Source organism: Scyliorhinus torazame, chromosome 10, assembly GCF_047496885.1.
Source record: "Scyliorhinus torazame isolate Kashiwa2021f chromosome 10, sScyTor2.1, whole genome shotgun sequence".
Lineage (NCBI taxonomy): Eukaryota > Metazoa > Chordata > Chondrichthyes > Carcharhiniformes > Scyliorhinidae > Scyliorhinus > Scyliorhinus torazame.
In genome coordinates, this window is record NC_092716.1 from 7,292,655 (window position 1) to 7,316,987 (window position 24,333).

The 24,333-nt window shown below is 47.2% G+C and overlaps 1 protein-coding gene across 3 annotated transcripts in view; it reads left to right on the plus strand.

Annotated features, from left to right (window-relative positions):
* Positions 1 to 24,333, plus strand: part of garre1 (granule associated Rac and RHOG effector 1) — a 210,029-nt gene that overhangs the window by 92,227 nt on the left and 93,469 nt on the right. For all 3 annotated transcript variants that reach the window (XM_072517783.1, XM_072517785.1, XM_072517784.1), the window contains exon 2: positions 9,145 to 10,708. In XM_072517783.1, the coding sequence (XP_072373884.1) occupies positions 10,250 to 10,708 (459 nt within the window). In that variant the 5' untranslated portion in view covers positions 9,145 to 10,249. The remainder of the gene's footprint in view (positions 1 to 9,144; positions 10,709 to 24,333) is intronic.

Sequence of the window (24,333 nt, forward strand, 5' to 3'; positions counted from 1 at the left end):
GACTGGGGCAGGTTGCACAAGCTCAACCTGTCCCGACTGGTGGAACGAGTGAGGGAGGAGGTCCGGAGGTGGGATGCGCTCCCACTGTCATTGGCGGGGAGGGTGCAGACTGTTAAGATGACAATTCTCCCGCGGTTCTTGTTTGTTTTTCAGTGTCTCCCCATCTTTCTCCCGCGGTCCTTCTTTAAGAGGCTGAATAAAATTATTCTGGGATTTGTATGGGCAGGGAAGTCCCCGCGGGTGAAGAGGGTGATGCTTGAAAGGAAGAGGAGAAGGGGGGCTGGCGTTGCTGAACTTCAACTATTACTGGGCGGCCAACATAGCGATGATAAGGAAATGGATGGTGGGTTTGGGAGCGGGTGGAGGCTGCTTCGTGCAGGGGCACTAGCTTAGCAGCCCTGGTCACGGCGCCTCTGCCGCTTTCGCCGGCACTACTCCACCAGCCTGATAGTGGTGGCGGCTCTTCGGATCTGGGGCCAGTGGAGGAGGCATGTAGGGGAGGTTAGAGCATCGGTGTGGACCCCAATCTGCGGCAACCACCGATTTGCCCCGGGGAACATGGACGGGGGGGGTATCGACTCTGGAGGAGGGCGGGGATTGTGAGGATGGGGGATCTGTTCCTGGAAGGGAGCTTTCCGAGCGTGAGGGCTTTGGAGGAGAAGTTTGGGCTGGCGGGAGGGAACGACTTTATATACTTACAGGTGTGGGATTTTGTACGCATACTGGTGCCGTCCTTCCCAGTCTCCCGCCGAAGGAGAGGCAGGACAGGGTAGTTTAGAGGGGAGAGGTGGGAGACAGTAGAGTCTTGGACATCTACAAGGAACTAATGGGAGCAGAGGATACGCAGACCGAGGACCTGAAGCTGAAGTGGGAGGGGGAGCTCCGGGGGGGGCGGGGGGGGGGGGGGGGGGGGAAGAGAGATGGAGGACGGTATCTGGGCAGAGGCCCTGAGCAGAGTAAACACGACCGCAACATGTGCCAAGCTCAGCCTGATCCAGTTTAAGGTTGTGCACCGGACCCACATGACGGTGGCCCGGATGAGTAAATTCTCCGGGCTGGAGGACAAGTGTGCTAGATGCGCCGGCTAACCATGTACACGTTCTGGCCGTGCCCTAAACTCGTGGTATTGGCAGGGCTTCGCAGACGTCATGTCCCGGGTATTGAAAACTGGGGTGGTAATGAGCCCGGAGATGGTTTCAGAGGAACCCGGAGTCCAGGAAGAGAGAGGCCGACGTTCTGGCCTTTGCTTCACTGGTAGCCCGGCGACGAATACTGTTAGCATGGAGGGACTCAAGCCCCCGAGGGCTGAGGTATGGCTATCGGACATGCCGAGCTTTCTTGGCCTAGAGAAAGTCAAGTTCGCCTTGAAAGGTTCGTTATTAGGGTTCGCCCGAAGGTGGCAGCCATTTATCGACTTCTTTGCAGAGGAGTAAGCGTCAACAAGGGGGGGGCGGTAGGTAGAGTAGGGGGATATTGAGGCAGGTCCATGCGTGAACAGAGCCGTGGTTTGCACTATGTTTAATTTGTGTCTTGACTTCTTTTTGTACTGTACAATGTCACTTTTTATATATGCCTAAAATACCTCAATAAAATTGTTTTAAAAAAAAATGCTGTTTGTGAATTAGCTGCTGCATTCCTTACATTACAACAGTGACAACACTCAAAAGACCAGCTTGTCTTGCTGCACAATGTTCTGTGGTGTCCTGAGTTTGTAACCAGTTAAAATGAAGTAGAATCGAAGTAGAGCACAAAAAAAGCTTCCACATTTGCCCTGACTATTTCTGTTTGAGATTTAATTCCACCATCTGTGCTACTGACTTCACACACACTTGTGGTGTTTTGCAATTGGGATATCTGTTCACTTGTGTCAGCAACAAAGGATGTGCCCCCAGCAGTAAGGAAAGTTAACAAGGTTGTGACAGGTATCGTCAGGAATGGATTCCAGAAGCTAACAAGGAGCAGGAGTCGGCCATTCCACCCTCGAGCCTGCTCCGCCATTTAAGCTGATCATGTCTGATCTGACAGTAACCTCAAATCTGCAACCTGCCTATCCCTGATAACCTACCACCCTCTTGCTTACCACGAATCTATCTACCCCCGCCTTAAAAATATTCAAAGACTCTGCCACGCCCTTTCAGGAAGAGAGTTCCAAAGATTCGCAACTTTCTGAGTGCAAAAGAATTTGCCTCATTTCTGTTCTAAATGGGCGACTTCTTTTTTTTTTAAACAATGACTCATTCTAGATTCTCCCACAAGAGAAAACATCCTCCACATCCACCCTGTCAAGACCCCTCAAGGTGTGGATACTGTAGGATATTGTGTATGGTTCAAATATCGACCTGGAAATCTGCTGTATTTGAAGCACAACAGGAATTGAGAACTGAACTTAGAGCTTTATAGCATTTTAGCTATAAAGAGATGTAGAGAGCTGATGATAGGAGGGCAAGCTCAGGGAGACATTATTCAAGATTCTATACATTTAATCAGAATCAAACAACACAAAACGATGCAAAAAAACTTGCATTCATATTGCATCTCTCATGACCGTCACACTCCCCAAAGCAATTTGCAACTAATGGAGTACTTTTGAAATGTGAGCACTGTTCTAATAGATGGAAATGCAGCAGCTAGTTTATTCCTATCAAATTCACACAAACAGCAATATGGTAATGACCAGAAAATCTTTTTTAGTGATGTTGGTTCAGGGGTAAATGTCGACCAGGACATTGGGGGCTAAATCTCCTGCTCTGGAGCCAGAGAATTTGTTACGTCCATTTGAGAGAGTAGATGGAGCCACAGCGTAACATCTCACCTGAAAGGAAGCATGGGCTCTGATGGGGTGGGGACAGGCTCCAGTTTGGAAGGATTTCATACACTCTTTCACAGCGAATATTGCCCATACTTTATTGCCCGAGTCGTGGTGAGCCTCAAACTGCTGAAGTTCATGTGGTGTAAGTGCACCCACAGTGCTTTTGGGCATGAATTCCAGGATTTTGACCCAGTGACAGTGAGGAACGATGATATATTTCCAAGTCAGGAAGGTGAGTCCTTTATCCTTCCAGATGATAGCGGCCACAAGTTTGGACGGTGCTGTCTAAGGAGTCTTGGTGAGCTCCTGCAGTGCATCTTGTCGATGGTACACACGGCTGCCACAATTCGCTGGTGGTGGAGGGAGTGAACATTTGAGTAAGGGGTAGCAATCAAGCGGACTGCTTTGTCCTGGATGGTGTCAAGTTTCTTCTGTGTTGTTGGAGCTGCACTCATCCAGGCAAGTGGAGAGTATTCCATCACACTCCTGAGTAGTGCCTTGTAGATGGCGGGACAGGCTTTGGGGAGTCAGGAGGTGAGTTACTTACCGGAGGATTCTTAGCCTCTGACCTCCTCTTTGAAGCCACAGTATTTAAATGGCTAGTCCAGTTCATTTCTGATAATGGTAATCCCCAGGATGGGAGATTGTGATTGTTTGATTCTCTCTTGGAGATGGTCATTGTCTGGCTCTTGTGTGGCACTGTTGTCTTGGTCTTGCTGCATTTGGATAGGGACTGCTTCATTATCTGAGGATTTGCAAATTGTGCTGAATATCCCCACTTCTGGCCGAATGATGAAAGGAAGGTCATTGATGAAGCAGCTGAAGATGGTTGGGCCCGAAATGCTATCCTGAGGAACTCCTGCAGTGATGTCCTAGAACTGAGATGATTGACCTCCAACCACCACAACCACCTTCCTTTGTGCCAGGCATGACTCTAAATCAGTGGAGAGCTTTCCCCCTGATTCCCATTGACTCCAGTTTTGCTAGGGCTCCTTGACGCCATGCTCAGCAAATCCTGCCTTGATGTCGAGAGCAGTCACTCTCGCTTCACCTGTGGAGTTCAGCTCTTTATTCCACGTTTGAACCAAGGCTGTAATGAAGTCAAAAACTGACTGACCCTGGGGGAACCCAAACTGAGCATCAGTGAACAGGTTATTGTTGAGTAAATGCGGCTTGATCGTGCTGTAGATGATGACTCCATCAATTTACTGATGCTCAAGGGAAGACTGATGGGGTGGTAATTGACTGGGTTGGATTTGTCCTGTTTCTTGTGTACAGGATATACGACATACCTGGCCAATTTTCAATGTTGCCGGGTAGATGCCAGTGTTGTAGCTGTACTGGAACAGCTTGACTAGGGCGCGTTTAGTTCTGGGATACGAGTCTTCAGTACTATTGCTGGAATATTGTCAGGGCCCATATCCTTTGCAGTATCCAGTGCCTTCAGCTGTTTCTTAATATCACGTGAATTGAATTGGCTAAAGACTGACATCTGTGATGCTGGGGACCTCCAGAGGAGACTGCTACGGATCATCCACTCGGCACTTCTGGCTGAAGATTGTTGCGAATATTTCAGTTGTATGTTTTACACTAATGTGCTGGGCTCCTCCATCATTGATGGGGATATTTGTGCAGCCTTGTACTCCAGTGAGTGGTTTCATTATCCTCCATCATTCATGACTGGATGTGGCAGAAGTGCAGAGCTTGGATCCGATCCGTTGGTTGTGGAATTGCTTAACTCTGTCTATCACTGCTCATGTTGTTCGGCATGCAAGCAGTCCTGTGCTGTAGCTTCACCAAGTTGACACCTCATTTTTAGGTGTATCTGGTGCTGCTCTTGACATTCTCTCCTGCACTTTTCATTGAACCAGGGTTGATCCCATGGCTTGGTGGTAATTGAGATATGCCAGGACATGAGGTTGTGGTCTCTATGGATTGAGTTCAGTTCTGCTGCTGCCGATGGCCCACAGTGCTTCATGGATGTCCAGTCTTGAGTTCTAGATCTGTTCAAAGTCTATCCCATCAGCACGGTTGTAGTACCACACCAAGCGATGGAGGATACCCTCACTGTGAAGTTGGGACCGTGCGGTGGTCACTTTTACCCATACTATCATGGCCAGATGCATCTGTGGAAGGCAGGTTGGTGAGGATGATGCCAAGTGTTTTTCCCTTTTGTTGGTTCCCTCACCACCTGCTGCAGTCCCAGTTGAGCAGTTACGTCCTTTAGGACCCGGCCAGCTTCATCGCTGGTGCTATTACCGAGTCTCTCTTGGTGGTGGACATTGAAATTTCCAATCGGAGTACATTCGGCGCCCTTGTCACCCTCTGTGCTTCCTACAAGTGGTGTTCAACATGGAGGAGGACTGACATCAGCTGAGTGGGAACAGGATGTGGTAATCAGCAGGTGGTTGCCCAGGATTCCCAGGGCAACTCCCTCCCGACTGTATACCACTGCCGCCACCTCTGCTGGGTCTGTCCTGCAGGTGAGACAGGACATACCCAGGGATGGTAGTCTGGGACATTAACTGTAAGGTATAATTCCATGAGTACGATTATATCAGGCTGTCGCTTGACTAGTCTGTGAAACAGCTCTCCCGAATTTGGCACAAGCCCCCAGATGTTGGGAAAAAGGACTTTTCAAGTTTGGGTTTTCTCTTGTAATTTCCAGTCCCAGGTCGATGCTGGGCAGTCCGCACGGTTTCATTCCTTTTTGTTTCCTTTGTAGTGGGTGGATACACCCGACTGGTTTGTAAGGCCATTTCAGAGGGCATTTAAGAGTCAACTGCATTGCTGTGACAGAGGCAAATGATTGGTAAAATTGGAGAATGATTTGATAGGGTGAGCAATTTGCAGGAGCTAGTTTTTGGGATTAGCCACTGGACTGTGGCATTTTTTTTTCTTATTTTAAAAAAATTTAGAGTACCCAATTATTTATTTATTTTCCAATTGAGGGGCAATTTATCGTGGCCAAACCACCTAGCCAGCGCATCGTTGGGTTGTGGGGGGTGAAACCCACGCAGACACTGGGAGAATGTGCAAACTCCACACGGACAGTGACCCAGAGCCGGGATCGAACCCGAGTCCCCAGCGCCGCAGTCCCAGTGCTAACCACTGCACCCCATGCCACCCTGACTGGCATTTTCTGCCCAAATTTCCTGTGTTACTGTAAATCTTGGAAAATGTTGCAATAGTCTAGGCAGTTAATGGCGTGTGATTGTGTGGGAAGGTCGATTTGAGAAGGAGGATCAGCCCTGATCATAGTGGTGAAGAAGGCGCAAAGGGAAAAATTGCCGACGCGTTTGTATTTATTACGTTAAGTTTCCTGATTGTCTATCACAACAAACACCTGAGTGACCATGAAATGTTTAGTTCATCGTCTGGGAAATACTAAGATTGTGAAAGGCATCATAGGAATGCGTGGCATTTTTCTGTCTGGTTCAACATCGCAGGCTGTGTAATGACTGATACTTGTGCTGTAAATCTGTCATTCTGAGTATTAAACCCCGACAACCAGTAAAAATGTAATTAAATAAAAATGTAATGGCTTCCAGTACCCTACTTTCTGAGTGAAAATTGAGATTGGAAAGACTATTATTCCCGAGATTGCTCCAACCCCTTCGTTACCTCCATGAACGTGCATAGATTTGAATAATGAACCTGTTTTTAGTGGTAGTGCTACAAGATTTAATAGTTTTTCAAGACTTTGGCCTTGGAAGTTGGCACACCTCTTTTGGCAGACATACTATATTTTCTATTTGTGCATTGGAAAGGGAGAAAGAAATCAAAGGCTTTTGGCTATCTCCTCTGTACGTAAGACACACAGCCCCAGCTTGATTAAAGGTTGTGGGTATAGGAACAGGCTGCTATATTGCTGAACCATGCAGTCCTACAGGTTGGATCCCCGGCCTGTGCCCAGTTGACCAATTTCAGTTGGAGCAGTAGCTTGAGTACTCAATTGACAATCTCTTAATGCTGGAAAGGGCACCTGGTCAGTCTCCGACACTCACTGGCAACTGTCCATGTGTACATCCAGTGAGGACAGCAATCATTTTAGCTAGTCTTCAAAATGCCTTTCTGGTTATCAGCACTTTCCAAACCCTTGCACATCTCCACCTGGAAGGACAAGGACAGCAGGTGCATGGGGACCACCAGCAAGTTAACCTCCACGTTTATACATATTATCCTGCCCTGGATATTTATTGCCTGTTCCTTGATTGTCACGGGGTTGAACTCTAATACCCACTCCATTGTGGGTATACCTTCATCACATGGACTACAGCATTCAAGAAGATTGCTCATCACCACCTTCTTGAGGGCAATTGGGAATGGGAAATAATTCTAGATTTTTCCAGCGATGCCCATGTATAGAGAATGGTGGGGAGGGGGGGGGGGGGGGGGGGGGTCATGAAGATTGACTAATTTGGCAAGACGCCAGAAGACAGTGAGGATCATGGAACTGCACCTCAGGAAAGGGGGGAAAATAATAAAATACTGGCAAAGGTATTCAAATTTTGGCTGCCATAATGAGGGCGTTATTTGCATAGCATCCTGCTAAAGGTGGACAGCTAAAGCTTCTGTTAGCTGACAGCGTAGGTCTTGGAAGAGTGACTCCCAGTGAGCTTTCCTGCATTCATTTAGTAATGTGCGGCTAAACTTTCTGCTGGAAGTGGGGAAGGGGACCGAGAATTCAATATTTGTGCAGGGCTAACTATGACATTCTGACTGGTGTGTATGTACCAAGTAACAGTGCTAGTCATGGTGCTTCCCATTCAAGTGTGCTACTGCCTCACAGGAACAGCAATTGGCTATTTAGACCTTTTGAGGTTGTTTTGTCATTCAATGAGAACATGGTTGATCTATATGTCAATCTCATGTACCTGACATTGTTCCATAACCATTGATGCCTGTACATCATAATAGTGAGGAGCAGCTCATACAGGAATATAATAACATCATTATAGGCCATTTAGTCCCTCGAGTCTGCCATTTAGTGAGATCATAGCTGATGCGTGATCCATAATGCCTTTCTTTCCTCCATATTCCCTGACACCATTGGTTAGCCAAGTCTATCCATCTCTGATTTAAAATGAACAATTGATCGAGCTGTTTCCTAACTTCGCTTCTGGAAGGCCTTACTTTTCGGTTGTGCCCCAGATCTAGACTCGGCCTTATCAGTTCCCCTTCAAGTCAAATTGTCCTGTACCTATATACATTTTAGAGAATACAGCCCTAGTTTGTGTAATCTCTCCACTTAATTATTAGCACATCATTCGGGGTTCAGATGCAACATGGTTATGTTATAGGAAAGATAATTGAGAAGCCTGGACTAATGATTGAGACATAAGTTCACATTTCACCCAGGGAGCTGAGGAATTTGAATTTAGTTATTTTAAATAAATATAGTGTCAGTAATGATCATGTAACTGCCAGATCATTGTAAATCCCACCCAGTTCACTAATATCCTTTAGGCAGCATGGTAGCATAGTGGTTAGCACTATGGCTTCACAGCGCCAGGGTCCCAGGTTCAATTCCTGCTTGGGTCACTGTCTTTGCAGAGTCTGCACGTTCTCCCCGTGTCTGCATGGGTTTCCCGAGAATGAATAAAAAAGGTCCTTGGAGCCAGTGTTCACAAACCCCAATAAAGTTGATGCTCTGCGAATAGGGGAGACACCAGCTTTAATTTAACATTGAAATCCAATGTTGAAGGAAAGGAAGCATTCTATATATAATGCACAGTACAGAAAGAGGTTATGTAACTCAGCTGGTCTGTTTGTTCTCCATATGGAGTGGCACGGCAGTACAGTGGTTAGCACTATTGCTTCACAGCTCCAGGGCCCCAGGTTCAATTCCCAGCTTGGGTGACTGTGCGGAGTCTGCACGTTCTCCCCGTGTGTGCATGGGTTTCCTCCGGGTGCTCTGGTTTCATCCCACAGTCCAAAGATGTGCAGGTTAGGTGGATTGGCCACGCCAAATTGCCCTTCGTGTCCAAAAAGGTCAGGTGGGGTGACTGGGTTATGGGGATAGGGTGGAGGTGTGGACTTAAGCAGGGTGCTCTTTCCAAGGGCTGGTGCAGACTCGATGGGCCGAATGGTTCTATGATCCTCCTCCAATCCGACCTCACCCGATCCATATCAACGCTCCCTTGTTTTTATCTAACTGCTCCTTAAAAAGATCAGGCATAATTTGAAAAATAAAAGTTCAAATAGTTGGTTTCCCAACCTGCCACTTCCCTAAAGCAGTGGCAGTTATAATCTCAAGGGATGTTTTAAGCCAGAATTCTAACTTCCGTTCTGCAAATGTATTGTTTGGATTGATTTCTCTTTCTTTATTTCAGGAAATGACCTAGAGGCCTTAGCAGTACGTTAGTGCTGTCCTGCTTCACACTGCAACTGAATGCATAAAGCAATTTGGAAGCAGCACTTGTTTCCGCTGTCGATTCCAAACTACCTCACCAAGGATTTAAAAACCCAGTACGTATGAAGGGAGGAGGAGGCAGCCTGTGAAATCTACGGGAGTCGGAACATAGACACTCGAGGGTTCCTGTTTCAGTGTTACGGTTGAAACACTACATCCAAATTAATTACGTTTGACCGACTGGATCTGTCAAAAATTCTTTGAAGAACTTGAATTGATCACGGGACAGGAGTAATGTGGACAGCTTCGAGCAGTAGTCCAAGCACTGAGTAGTTAATATTTTAAGTTTAACTTTCGCTGTTGATCAGTGTCTTAGTCCATTTTGGTAGGTCTGCTGATTAGATTTTTTTTTGTGTGTTTGCTCTGTGAAGGTGTTCTGGCTTCTGTGTTGGAACTAGCAAGTGTTCAATGAACACCGTATGATTCAAAACAAAAAGACACTGCTCTAATACTAATTGAACTGGCGAGCCGATTCCATTGTTCCTGGGTCTGCTCACTTTCTTTCACCTCCCCAACCCTCATTTCTTTAGGGAGTGAAATGGCACTGACTCCCCTGGTTGGCCACTGTGACAGGTTTTATTGCAATCATTGGAATAGCATGAGGCTCTGCTAGACCCCTCCACGCGTTGCTGTGTAGCTTTCTGAAAAGTAGAAGCTGCTTATGAATGTGCAAGTCGGAGACAGAGCACCAGTAACCAATTCTGAAAAGCTTCTCTTATTTTTAATTATTATCTCTCCCGACTTGACTGGTTGCAGCAGGGCTGCACCTACAGACAACTAGTACAGTTGGCCCACTCCGCAATTGACTCCTGTGCTGACGGACAGTGCATATGTGGAAATGCTTGCCTTCAGGCATGCTCTAGAGCTAGAATTATGTACGTGATACTCTTGACTCTATTTGCAGAACATACCATGTTCAAAGTTGTTTGAAACGCTTGACCAGAAGAAAATTGCTACCTTGATAAGACTTTTTATACAAAAAAACCCGAAGCAAACAACAACTCACGGATAAAGCACCGTCACTTATGTATTGTTGCAGTGCGCGGGAAAATAAAATGGACTATAAGCGGCGGTTTCTGCTTGGCGGGTCCAAGCAGAAAGTGCAACAACACCAGCAGTACCCAATGCCTGAGCTAGGCAGGACCCTGAGCGCACCTATGGCATCCACCGCTGCCATCACACCTCCGCTGGCACCCACCACCCAGATAGCTGACATCCAGCAGGGAATTTCCAAATACCTGGATGCACTGAACGTGTTTTGCCGAGCCAGCACGCTCCTCACCGACCTCTTCAGCAGTGTTTTTCGAAACTCACACTATTCTAAAGCAGCTATGCAACTGAAAGACGTGCAGGTACATGTCATGGAGGCAGCAAGCAGACTCACAGCAGCAATAAAGCCAGAAATTGCGAAAATGCTGATGGAACTGAGTGCAGGGACAGCAAGTTTCAAAGATCAGAATGACTTCAGTCTTCAAGATATTGAGGTAAGGAAACTGACAAGAGTTTCTTAACTAACTGAGACGTGTTACTGTAGACATAAAATTATTGAAAATACAAACAAATAGGATTGTTTCAAACTTTTTTATGTTTTGTTGGAGAGGGATTGTCCAAAGAGCTTGTGTGGTGAATCTTACAAGAATTGTTGCAACTGTGTGTGGGGGTTGTTCGCATTTGAATTTGTATTATTGCTGACAGCCCTTATTGGAAAGGAGAAAGGACTTTTATTTCGATGGAACTTCTCAGAATCTCGACCTCGGGCGGCACAGTGGTTAACACCCGTGTTTGATTCTGGCCTTGGGAGACTGTGTGGAGTTTGCACGTTCTCCCCGTGCGGGTTAGGCGGATTGGCCATGATAAATTGCCCCATAATGTCTAAAGATGTGCAGGTTATGGGGTAGGGACGTGGGGCTAGGTACGGTGCTCTTTCAGAGGGTCGATTGGCCGAATGGCCTCCTCTTGAATTGTTCAATATTTTTATGTCCCAAAGCACTTAACAGACTATATGGTATTTCTGAAGTACATTTGGTGTTGTAATGGAGGGAAAGTTGGCAGCTAATTTGTGCACAAGGACCCACAAATATCAGTGAAATAAATAGCCAGATATTCTGTTCTTGATGAGGTTGTAGATTAAATATTGACCAGGGTGCTGGTGAGAACTTTATTTCCAACTGAGAGAGCAACATTTCCATCTGAAGTTCATCTTCTAGTGCAGCATTCCCTCAGGATTGCATTGGGTTGCTTTCTCAAGTCTCCGGAATGGCACTTGAACCTACAAACTAACTCGGAAGTGCGAGCACGCCTCACAGAGCCTCTGCTAACACCTTGAATGGCACTTTTGTAAAAGTTCCAACTTTTTGGAGAATATAGTGCTGTTTGAGCTGTGTAGGTCTCTGGTTTTATCCCTGGTATACTCTGGTAGTCAGCCAGGGTAGTAGCTAGTGGGCCGCACTTGGCCTCAAACCCTTGGGTCAGGGGAAGGTGAAATTTTTCCTCACTATCCGATTACCCGTGGTAGAAGTTTGCCTGTGACCAAGATAGCTACATTTAGCTGTGATGGTCTTTATGTTTTGGTAACCTTGTAGTGTCCAGGTTGAAGAGGTTTTCTGAGGGGTGGGGGGGGGGGGGTTGCTTGGGGGTGGTGTGACACAGGAACAGGTCCTGTGACTATGTAAAAGCTTAGACTTGACCCTCGGGAGCAGGTTTCAGTTGGGCCGTTCGTGTTGCAGTTCAATAACACAGCTGGTTTAAAGTAGTATGAGTGGAATATGTTGGCCATATGCAGTAAGCTCATGTCTTGCGTCAATTACCCAGGCTTTAGTCAATTTCTATTTCCTCTTCACGCGCAGAAGGGCTGTTTGTCTATTTCCAACTTGCTTTGTTTCTGATTTCTGTGCCGTTAATTGTTTCCTAGAAAATGCAACGCCATGCAAAACATAGACGCGATGTTATGAATGGGGTTACATGGAACATAGAACATTACAGCGCAGTACAGGCCCTTCGGTCCTCGATGTTGCGCCGACCTGTGAAACCAGTCTAAAGCCCATCTACACTATTCCCTTATCGTCCATACATCTATCCAATGACCATTTGAATGCCCTTAGTGTTGGCGAGTTCACTACTGTTGCAGGCAGGGCATTCCACGCCCGTACTACTCTCTGAGTAAAGAACCTACCTCTGACATCTGTCCGATATCTATCTCCCCTCAATTTAAAGCTATGTCCCCTCGTGCTAGACATCACCATCCGAGGAAAATTGCTCTCACTGTCCACCCTATCCAATCCTCTGATCATCTTGTATGCCTCAATTAAGTCACCTCTTAACCTACTCTCTAACGAAAACTGCCTCAAGTCCCTCAGCCTTTCCTCATAAGATCTTCCCTCCATACCAGACAACATTCTGGTAAATCTCCTCTGCACCCTTTCCAATGCTTCCACATCCTTCCTATAATGCGGCGACCAGAATTGCATGCAATACTCCAAATGCGGCAGCACCAGAGTTTTGTACAGCTGCAACATGACCTCATGGCTCCGAAACTCAATAATCCCTCTACCAATAAAAGCTAACCACCGTACGCCTTCTTAACAACCCTCTCTACCTGGGTGGCAACTTTCAGGGATCTATGTACATGGACACCGAGATCTCTCTGCTCATCCAAACTGCCAAGAATCTTACCATTAGCCCAGTACTCTGTCTTCCTGTTATTCCTGAATCACCTCACACCTTTCTGCATTAAACTCCATTTGCCACCTCTCAGCCCAGCGCTGCAGCTTATCTATGTCCCTCTGTAACTTGTAACATCCTTCTGCACTGTCCACAACTCCACCGACTTTAGTGTCATCTGCAAGTTTACTCACCCATCCTTCTACGCCCTCCAGGTCATTTATAAAAATGACAAACAGCAGTGGCCCCAAAACAGATCCTTGTGGTACACCACTAGTAACTGGACTCCAGTCTGAACATTTCCCATCAACCACCACCCTTTGTCTCTTCCAGCTAGCCAATTTCTGATCCAAACTGCTAAATCACCCTGAATCCCATGCCTCCGTATTTTCTGCAGTAGCCTACCGTGGGGAACCTTATCAAACGCTTTACTGAAATCCATATACAGCACATCAACTGCTTTACCCTCATCCACCTGTTTGGTCACCTTCTCAAAGAACTCAATAAGGTTTGTGAGGCACGACCTACCCTTCACAAAACCGTGTTGACTATCTCTAATGAAATTATTCCTTTCCAGATGATTATACATCCTGTCTCTTATAAACCTTTCCAATATTTTGCTCACATCAGAAGTAAGGCTCACTGGTCTATAGTTACCGGGGTTGTCTCTACTCCCCTTCTTGAACAAGGGGACAACATTTGCTATCCTCCAGTCTTCTGGCACTATTCCTGTAGACAAAGATGACTGAAAGATCAAAGCCAAAGGCTCAGCAATCTCCTCCCTAGCTTCCCAGAGAATCCTAGGATAAATTCCATCCGGCCCAGGGGACTTATCTATTTTAACACTTTCCAGAATTGCTAACACCTCCTCCTTATGAACCTCAAGCCCTTCCAGTCTAGTAGCCTGAATCTCAGTATTCTCCTCAACAACATTGTCTTTTTCCTGTGTGAATACTGATGAAAAATATTAATTTAGCACCTCTCCTATCTCCTCGGACTCCAAGCACAACTTCCCATGACTGTCCTTGACTGGCCCTACTCTTACCCTAATCATTTGTTTATTCCTGACATATCTATAGAAAGCATTAGGGTTATCCTTGATCCTACCTGCCAAAGACTTCTCATGTCCCCTCCTGGCTCTTCTTAGCTCTCTCTTTAGGTCCTTCCCAGCTAACTTGTAACTCTCGAATGCCCTAACTGAACCTTCATGTCTCATCTTTACATAAGCCTCCTTCTTCCTCTTGACAAGTGTTTCGACTGCTTTAGTAAACCATGGTTCTCTTGCTCGACCACTTCCTGCCTGCCTGACAGGTACATACTTATCAAGGACACGCAGTAGCTGTTCCTTGAACAAGCTCCACATTTCCATTGTGCCCATCCCCTGCAGTTTTCCCCTCCATCCGATGCATCCTAAGTCATGCCTCATCGCATCATAATTGCCTTTCCCCCAGATATAACTCTTGCCCTGCGGCATATACCTATCCCTTTCCATCACTAAAGTAAACATAATCGAATTGTGGTCACTATCACCAAAGTGCTCACCTACCTCCAAATCTAACACCTGTCCTGGTTCATTACCCAGTACCAAATCCAATATGGCCTTGCCTCTCGTTGGCCTATCTACATACTGTGTCAGGAAACCCTCCTGCACACATTGGACAAAAACGGACCCATCTAAAGTACTCGAACTATAGCGTTTTCAGTCAATGTTTGGAAAGTTAAAGTCCCCCATAACAACTACCCTGTTGCTTTCGCTCCTATCCAGAATCATCTTTGCAATCCTTTCCTCTACATCTCTGGAACTTTTCAGAGGCCTATAGAAAACCCCTAACAGGGTGACCTCCTTTCCTGTTTTGAACCTCAGCCCATACTACCTCAGTAGACGAGTCCTCATCAAAAGTCCTATCTGCCACCGTAATACTGTCCTTGACTAACAATGCCACCCCTCCCCCTCTTTTACCACCTTCCCTGAGCTTACTGAAATATCTAGACCCCGGCACCTGCAACAACCATTCCTGTCCCTGCTCTATCCATGTCTCCAAAATGGCCACAACATCGAAGTCCCAGGTACTAACCCATGCTGCAAGTTCACCCACCTTATTCCGGATGCTCCTGGCATTGAAGAAGACACACTTCAAACCACCTTCCTGCCTGCCGGTACACTCCTGTAACTTTGAAACCTTACTCATGACCTCACAACTCTCAACCTCCTGTATGCTACAATTCGGGTTCCCAAGCCCCCGCTGAACTCGTTTAAACCATCCCGAAGAGCATTAGCAAATTTCCCCCCCAGGATATTGGTACTCCTCTGGTCCAGGTGTAGACCATCCTGTTTGTAGAGGTCCCACTGACCCCAGAATGAGCCCCAATTATCCAGAAATCTGAAACCCTCCCCCTTGCACCATCCCTGTAGCCACGTGTTCAACTCCTCTCTCTCCCTATTCCTCGTCTCGCGATCACGTGGCACTGGTAACAACCCAGAGATAATAACTCTGTTTGTCCTAGATCTAAGTTTCCACCCTAGCTCCCTGAATTCCTGCCTTGCATCCCTATCCCTTTTCCTACCTATGTCGTTGGTACCTATGTGGACTGCTCCCCCTCCCCCTTAAGGATCCCGAAAACACGATCCGAGACATCACGCATCCTGGCACCTGGGAGGCAATACACCAACTGCAAGTCTCTCTCGTTCCCAGGGAATCTCCTATCTATCCCCTTAAATATGGAGTCTCCAATGACTAATGCTCTACTCCTCTTCCCCCTTCCCTTCTGAGCAACAGGGACAGACTCTGTGTCAGAGACCTGTACCCCATGGCTTACCCCTGGTAAGTCCCCCCCCCCCCCCCCTCCCCCATCAGTATCCAAAGCGGTATTCTTGTTACTAAGGGGAACGACCACGGGATCCCTGTACTGACTGCTTCCTCCCAGCCCCTGTCACCGTCACCCATCTATCTTTATTCTTCGTAGTAACTACATCCCTGACGCTTCTATCTCAGACCACCTCTGCCTCCCGAATGATCCGAAGTTCATCCAGCTCCAGTTCCCTAACGTGGTTTCTGAGGTGCTGGAGATGGGTGCACTTCCCACAGATGAAATCAGCAGGGACACTGACAGTGTCCCTCACCTCAAACATTCTGCAGGAGGAACATTGCACTACTTTCCCTGCCATCCCCTCTAGATAAAAAAAGAAAAAGAAAGCAAGAGCTTACCTGTTATTCACTCCCCTTCTCAGCAAGCACTCACTCAGCAACCTCTGCGCCCCGCACGATAACACCTGAGGGAAAATAAAAGAAAAAGTACTTACCAGTCACCAGCCAATCTCTTACCTGCAGGCTGTGACATCACGGTTCAACTTCTTTCTACTTCTACCTGCCCTCGAGCCTTCCCCTTGATCTTTACAGCAGTTGGTTTTTTTTGGTTAGAGGAGGGGGGAGGGATGGAAACACTGAAGTGTTTTGGGTTTAAGTGTCACTTGACAACAGCTCCTCCACAAACCACCTTCAAGTTAGGGTGAGCTCACAGACGTATGCAAATTTCCCCCGCAACAGCCAATCAGCAGCTCCGCTCTACTGCCCTCTGCTGGATGCTTGTCTTCACTTGAACAGCTAGGGCCTCTTGCTCAGGTACACCTTCAAGTTAGGGTGAGCACACGGACGTATGCTCTTTCCAAGAGCCGGTGCAGACTCGATGGGCCGAATGGCCTCCTTCTGCACTGTAAATTCTATGACATTTCCCCCACAACAGCCAATCAGCAGCTCCGCTCTACTGCCCTGTGCTCGTTTCTTGGGCGAGGCTTTTGGTATATATCTTTCCATACCAACATGCACATTAATGCTTTAAAGTTAAGAAAATGTATAAAACATCAATAAATGACGTAATAAAGTTAAGAAAAGAGAGTTTAGATATTCACCAAGCTGTGAAGCCATTTTGGGGAATGGATGAGTGGAGGTGGGTTTTGTTGGAGGTTGGGAAGATATTTTGGAGGGTTGTTGGAAGGTTTTTTTTCCTGGACTATTACTAAGACTGCAGCATCCTTTGAAGGGTTCTTTGCAGTGTGGCTTTTCAATAATCTTTCCAGTAACAGCTGCAATTTTGCATTTTTTCCTCCTATAGAACTCCCTATAGCATTTGACTGCATTGTTAATCTTTCTGTTCACTCTTGAACAATGCTTTCTGTCTTGCTCTTCTTGATCAAAGATGGTCATTGTCTCTTCGATCTCTTGAGTGATTTTGAGCAATGACTTGGTTGGTTGTCCCTATTGCTCATCCCCCCCCCCCCCCCCCCCCCCCCACGGCCCGCTTCCATTTCTTTCTGGTCCTTGTAGACAAAGCCTCTACACAGGAGACAAACAGTCTTCGGCCTTTATCTGATCCAGTCCATTTGCTTCACCATTTCTAGGATCATCCCTTGACTTTCTCAATAGGCTCTACATAACCTTTGACTCTATTGCAATCTAGCCACACTTCCCCAGCACACCATTCTTATTGGATGAGGTAACTTCATTGCATGCCACAGGGATGTTATCAATGGCCTTACCGATGTTGTGATTCTTCTAAAATTACTTTAGGATAGAGGCATCTTCGCCTTCAGTTTCTCTGATGGTCTGTCCAAAACCTCTTGGATGGGAATCGGCCTCAAAGGTTGCAATTGCCCTTTGATCCATAGGCTGAAACATGAAGGTGGTGTTAGGTGGAAGAACGTTCACGGTGACGTTCAGCATTGTCCAGCAGGAGAAAAGTTTTGTTGGCAAGATCATTTACTGAACAATAGCCTGCGGCAGTTTGACAGATGTAGGATGTAAACCAATCCTCAATTGCTGGGTTATCCATGTCATCTTGATAGCCCTCCACACAACAGGTAGCTTGTTCCTTGAATAACCCTTCATTGTGCTGGGTGTTTGGGATAAACAAGAATCGGCTTCGGTTTAAAATCACCTGCTACGCTCCCAACAGGCAACAATGTCCCGTTCTGCTTTACCCCCGGCATTCTCTTTTCACCTTTTGAAATGTACTGGAAGGCATCCTTTTCCAGAATAAGCCAGTCTCATCCACATTTTTAATTTAAAAAAAAAAAAAAAATCATTTATGGGATGTAGACATCGCTGGTTAGACCAGCATTTATTGCCCATCCCCAGTTGCCCTTCGTGAGGTGGTGGTGAGTTGCTTTCTTGAACCGCTGCAGGTGTAGACACACCCACTGTGCTGTTCAGGAGGGAGTTCCCCAGCGACAGTGAAGGAACGACCGACATATTTCCAAGTCAGGGTGGTGAGTGACTTGGAGGGGAACCTCCAGGTGTTGGGGTTCCCAGGTATCTGCTGCTCTTGTCCTTCTAGATGGTAGTGGTCGTGGGTTTGGAAGGTGCTGTCTAAGGAACGGGTTCCTGCAGTGCATCTTGTAGATGGGAGACACGGCTGCCACTTCGTCGGTGATGGAGGGTTTGAATGTGTGTGGGAGGGGGAGCAATCAAGCGGGGCTGCTTTGTCCTGGATGGTATCGAGTTTCTTGAGTGTTATTGGAGCTGCACTCATCCAGGCAAGTGGGGAATATTAAACACTCGTTGAGGAATATTTCCACCCTCCTCCATGATTTCACTTCATGTTTTAGTTAAGGAATCAGTTGCTTTATCATCGGCACTGGCAAGGTTCCCACGCCCACCCAATCTTAGACGCAACATTGTCTGTTGTGACTGTCGAGGCCGATTGGTGAGTGGCAACCTCTGCCACAGCTGGCACATGAATATCGCTAGCCTGAGATCAACTAATCATTGTTCCTTCTGGTAGTCTCTCTTCTGCCATCTGGCCATTTATTTTGTTCTCTGCTTTTTCCATGTAATTCCTGACTGCTTGTCTCCAGGTACTGGAGGCGGTGGAGTAGTGATGTTGTCGTTGGACTAGTAATCCAGAGACCCAGGGTAATGATCTGGGGATCCCGGTACAATTCCCACCACGGCAGGAGTGGAATTTAAACTCAATAAAATATCTGGAATTAAAAGTCTATGGTGACCATGAAACCATTGTTGATTGTCGTAAAAACCCATTTGGTTCACTAATGTCCTTTAGGGAAGGAAATCTGCCATCCTTACCTGGTCTGGCCTACATGTGACTCCAGACCCACAGCAATGTGGTTGACTCTTTGACCCAGCCCTCTGAAATGGCCTAGCATGCCGCTCAGTTGTATTCAACTGCTACAAAATGCAAAAAAGGAATTAGCCTGAACGCACCACCGGACATCGACACAGGCACGCCGGCAGACCCTGCAGAGTCATCCTTACTAACACCTTGAGGCTTGTGTCAAAATTGGGAGAACTGTCGAGCAACAGCCTGACATTGTCTGTAAGGTATGATTCTGTGAGTATGACTATGTCCCAGACACCACTATCTCCATTCTTGGGTATGTCCTGTCTCACCGGCAAGACAGACCCAGCAGAGGTGGCGGCACAGTGGAAAATAGCTGGGAGGGAATTGCTCTGAGAGTCCTCAAGATCAACTCGCGACCCAATGAAGTCTCATGGTTTCAGCTTGAACATGGACAAAGAAACCTCCTGCTGATTACCACATACCGGCCACCATCAGCTGATGAATCCGTACTCCTCCATGTTGAACACCACTTGGAGGAAGCTTTGAGGGTGACAGGGTGCAGAAAGTACTCTAGGTGGAAGACTTCAGTGCCCGTCACCAAGAGCAGCTCGGTAGTACCACCACAGACCGAGCTGGCCGGGTCCTAGAGGACAGAGCTGCTAGACTGGGACTGCAGCAGGTGGTGAGGAACCCAACAAGAAGGACAGACACACTTTACCTCATCCCCACCAATCTGCCTGCTGCAGATTCATCTGTCCATGACTGTATTAGTAGGAGTGACCACCACACAGTCCTTGTGGAGACAAAGTCCTGCCTTCACATTGAGGATACCCTCCATCGTGTTGTGTACCATTACCGCCATGCTAGATGGGATAGACTTCGAACAGATCTAGCAACTCAAGACTGGACATCGATGAAGCACCATGGGCCATCAGCAGCAGCAGAATTGTGCTCAACCACAATCTGTAACCTCATGGCCTGGCATATCCCCCACTTTACCATTAACACCAAGCCAGGAGATCAACCCTGGTTCAATGAAGAGTGCAGGAGAGCATGCCAGGTGCAACATCAGGCATATTGAAAAATGAGGTGTCGACCTGGTGAAGCTACAACACAGGACTACTTTGTACTAAACAGTATAAGCAGCAGAGCTAAGCGATTCCACAACAAATGCATCCGATCTAAGCTCTGTAGTCCTGCCACATCCAGCCATGAATGGTAGTGGACAATTAAGCAACTTAGTGGAGGAGGAGGCTCCACAAATGTCTCCATCCTCAATGATGGAGGAGCCCAGCACATCTGTGCAAACAACAAGGCTGAAACATTCGCAGCAATCTTCAGCCAGAAGTGTTGAGTTGGTGATCCATCTAGAGGCGGCACAGTGGCTAGCATTGCTACCTCACGGCGCCGAGGACCCTGGTTCGAACGTGGTCCGGGGTCATGTCCGTGCAGAGTTTGCCCATTCTGCCCATGTCTGCGTGGATCTCGCCCCCACAACGCCATGATGCGCAGGGTAGGTAGATTGGCCTTGCTAAATTGCCCCTTAATTGGAAAAAAATTAGAATTGGGCACTCTAAATTTATTTTTTTTAAATGGATGATCCTTCTCAGTCTCCTCGTGGTCCCCAGCATCACAGATGTCAGTCTTCAGCCAATTCGATTCACTCCACGTGATATCAAGAAACGGCTGAAGGCACTGGACACTGCAATGGCTATGGGGCCCTGACAATATTCCAGCAATAGTACTGATCCAGAACTCGCTGTACCCCTACCTATGCTGTTCTCGTACAGCTACAATATTGCCATCTGCCCGGCAATGTGGAAAATTGCCCAGGTGTGTTCTGTGCACAAACAGAACAAATCCAACTCAACCATGTTACTGCCATATCAGTTCTACTGGCCATCATGAGCAAAGTGATGGAAGGAGTCATCAACATTGCTATCATGCAGCGCTTAAGCCAGGGTCACTCAGCTCCTGACCTCATTAAAGCTTTGGTTCAAACATGGACAAAAGAGCTGAATGCCACAGGTGAGGTGAGAGCGACTGCCCTTGACATCAAGGCAGCATTTGACTGAGCGTGGCATCAAGGAGCCCTAGCTAAACTGGAGTCAATGGGAATAGGGGAAAAACTCTCTGGTTGAAGTCGTACCCGCCACAAAGGAAGATGTTTGTGATGGTTGGAGGTCAATCATCTCAGATCCAGGACATCACTGCAAGAGTTCCTCCGGGTAATGTCCTCGGCCCAACAATCTTTAGCTGCTTCATCAACGACCTTCCTTCCATCATTTGGTCAGAAGTGTGGATGTTTGCGGATGACTGCACAATGTTCAGCATCATTCGCGACTCCTCAGATAATGAAGCAGTCCGTGTCCAAATACAGCAAGACCTGGACAATTCCAGGTTTGGGCTGACAACTGGCAAGTTACATTCACGCCACGCAAGTGCCAGGCAATGATCATCTCCTACATTACCCCATGACATTCAGTGGCATTACCATCGCTGAATCCCCCACAATCAACATCCTGAGGGTTACCAATGATCAGAAACTAAACTGGACTAGTCATATTAATACTGTGGTTACCAGAGCAGGTCAAAGGTGCAAGGCAGAAGTCAAGAGTGCAATGGAATGCTCTCCACTTGCCTGGAGGAATGCAGCTCCAACAACACTTGAAGCTCGACACCATCCAGAACAAAGCAGCCAGCTTGATTGCTCCCCTTCCACAGTTCCTCCACTACTGACAAACCGTGGCAGCCGTGTGTACCATCTACAAGATGCACTGCAGGAATTTGCCACGGTTCCTTACGCAGCACCTTCCAAACACATGACCACTACCATCTAGAAGCACAAGAGCAGCAGATACCTGGGAACCCCACCACCTGGAGGTTCTCCTCCAAATCACTCACCACCCTGACTTGGAAATATATCTCCATTCCTTCACTGTCACTGGGTCAACATCCTGGAACTCCCTCCCTAACAGCACAGTGGATACCTACATCTCAGGGACCACAGTGGTTCAAGAAGGCAACTCACCACCACCTTCTGAAGGGCAACTAGGGATGGGCAAAAAATGCGGGCCTAACCAGCGATGCCCACATCCCATAAATGAATTTTTAAAAACTAATCAGCGGCAAGGGCTTCCCATGCATCGACTCTGATCCAAGACAACTTGAAGTCTCCCTTGCAGACATATTGTATCTCAGACATGGGCAACCTATTGGCCGTGTGCAAGCTGACCCCAGATCATGGGTTTAGGAATGCAGCTGTCATCCATTCAACTCACCCAGTCAATGGAGTCGCTGCTGACTCGAGGGCAAAAATGCTAGAGATCCCTGCCCTCTGCCATACTTCCATTTTCAGCACTCTTGTGTTGCCAGGAGATGCCCAATATGTGTCTGAGTTGCCAGGAAATACCCAATATGTGTCTGCGTTGCCAGGAGATGCACAATATGTGTCTGCGTTGCCAGGAGATGCCCAATATGTGTCTGCGTTGCCAGGAGATGCCCAATATGTGTCTGCGTTGCCAGGAGATGCCCAATATGTGTCTGAGGCAGTGGAGCTGATACAACATGGGAAGAAACAGTCGGCAGTTATAAGCTCTCACTGGTATGGAGCATGACTGCCATGAGTTAATGGTGTGGAGATGCCGGTGTTGGACTGGGGTGAGCACAGTACGAAGTCTTACAACACCAGGTTAAAGTCCAACAGGTTTGTTTCGATGTCACTAGCTTTCGGAGCGCTGCTCCTTTCTCAGGTGAAGGAAGGAGCTGTGGAAGGAGCTCCTTCACCTGAGGAAGGAGCAGCGCTCCAAAAGCTAGTGACATCGAAACAAACCTGTTGGACTTTAACCTGGTGTTGTAAGACTTCGTAATGAGTTAATGGAGCATGACTGCCATGAGTTACTTCCGATGGTGGGAGAGATTTGCATCTCATTGGATAACTACTGCCCATCTCGAGCTGTTGTTCCACCACGGCCTGTTCACTTTAAATGGTGTTTGGAGATTAGGGAGCCGTCCCCTCGACGGGCATGATGCTTGTCTATGCACCAGAAAAGACAAACTCAACAATGAAGGCATCAGTCTGGTGCATCACAAGCTGTAACATAAGGACCATGTCTCCTGGCCTTACCTATAATCTTCTAGGTGATGTAGTCAAGGCAGCGGTGATCGAGAAAGAACCTACAAAGTTCAACGCAGACATTGCTGTGCTGTAAGAAACCAGGCTCACTCAAAGTGGATCCCTTGAAGAGAAACCACAACGTGTTCTTCTGACAGGGGAAAACCCACGTGGCAACACTTGAGCATAAACTAGGTTTTGCAGCAACAAATACACTCCATTATTGAATCCATCACAAGAGGCTACACTTTTCAAGAACCACAGGCCCAATTAACCTCGCGCATCTCTGCCCGACACTCGCCTCCACCCCAGTTGATGAGGTACTTGACACTGCCATCAGAATTCCCAGTATTGAGGGACTGTTCCTTCTGGGGGACGTCATCACAAAGGTAGGTATTGCCAACACAGCCTGGACAATGCTGGATACCGACAACACAGCTTGGCCAATCTCCAGGGAATTGGCATGATTAATGGAAGTGGACAGAGATTTCTGGAGCTATGCTGCTGCCATGGACTCTGTGTAACAAACAACTACTTCAAAATGTCCTGGATACACCCAAGATCATGTCACTGGCACCAGCTAGATCACACCATCAGCAACCGTAACAGTGTCCTCATTACAACTAGCTCTCGTGGCACTGATTGACACCATTTCCTGGTGCGTAGCAAGGCCGGCTTCAGCCAGGGAAACTCTAGCGCTTCAAGAAAGTGTCTACCGCTTCAAGAAAGTGTTTACCGCTTCAAGAAAGTGTCTACCGCTTCAAGAAAGTGTCTACCGCTTCAAGAAAGTGTCTACCGCTTCAAGAAAGTGTCTACCGCTTCAAGAAAGTGTCTACCGCTTCAAGAAAGTGTCTACCGCTTCAAGAAAGTGTTGAACGCTTCAAGAAGAAAGGTCATCCTTGGATCAACATTTGCCATACCACTGACCCAGAAAGGATCCAGAAGTTCATCAGCATCCCCGATCAGGCTCTTGTCTGGGGTCAATATCGGATCATCTGCTCAACACTATCTATAACTGTACTGTGTGCATGGGCAGAGAGCTCAGGGGAATGTTAATTGGTTAGAGGCTTATTGGACTCCAATGGAGCCAGTTACTGCAACCAAGAGGAGAATCCTCATGAACAAAAGCAAACACAATTGCAGAGCTACCTGAATCAAGTCCCAGCAGACTGCTCGGCACTGTGCCATTCAATACAGGTTGAAACCCTGCAAGCCCACCATAATAGAGCTCAACAAGGCCATGGATTGTCTTAACAGTAT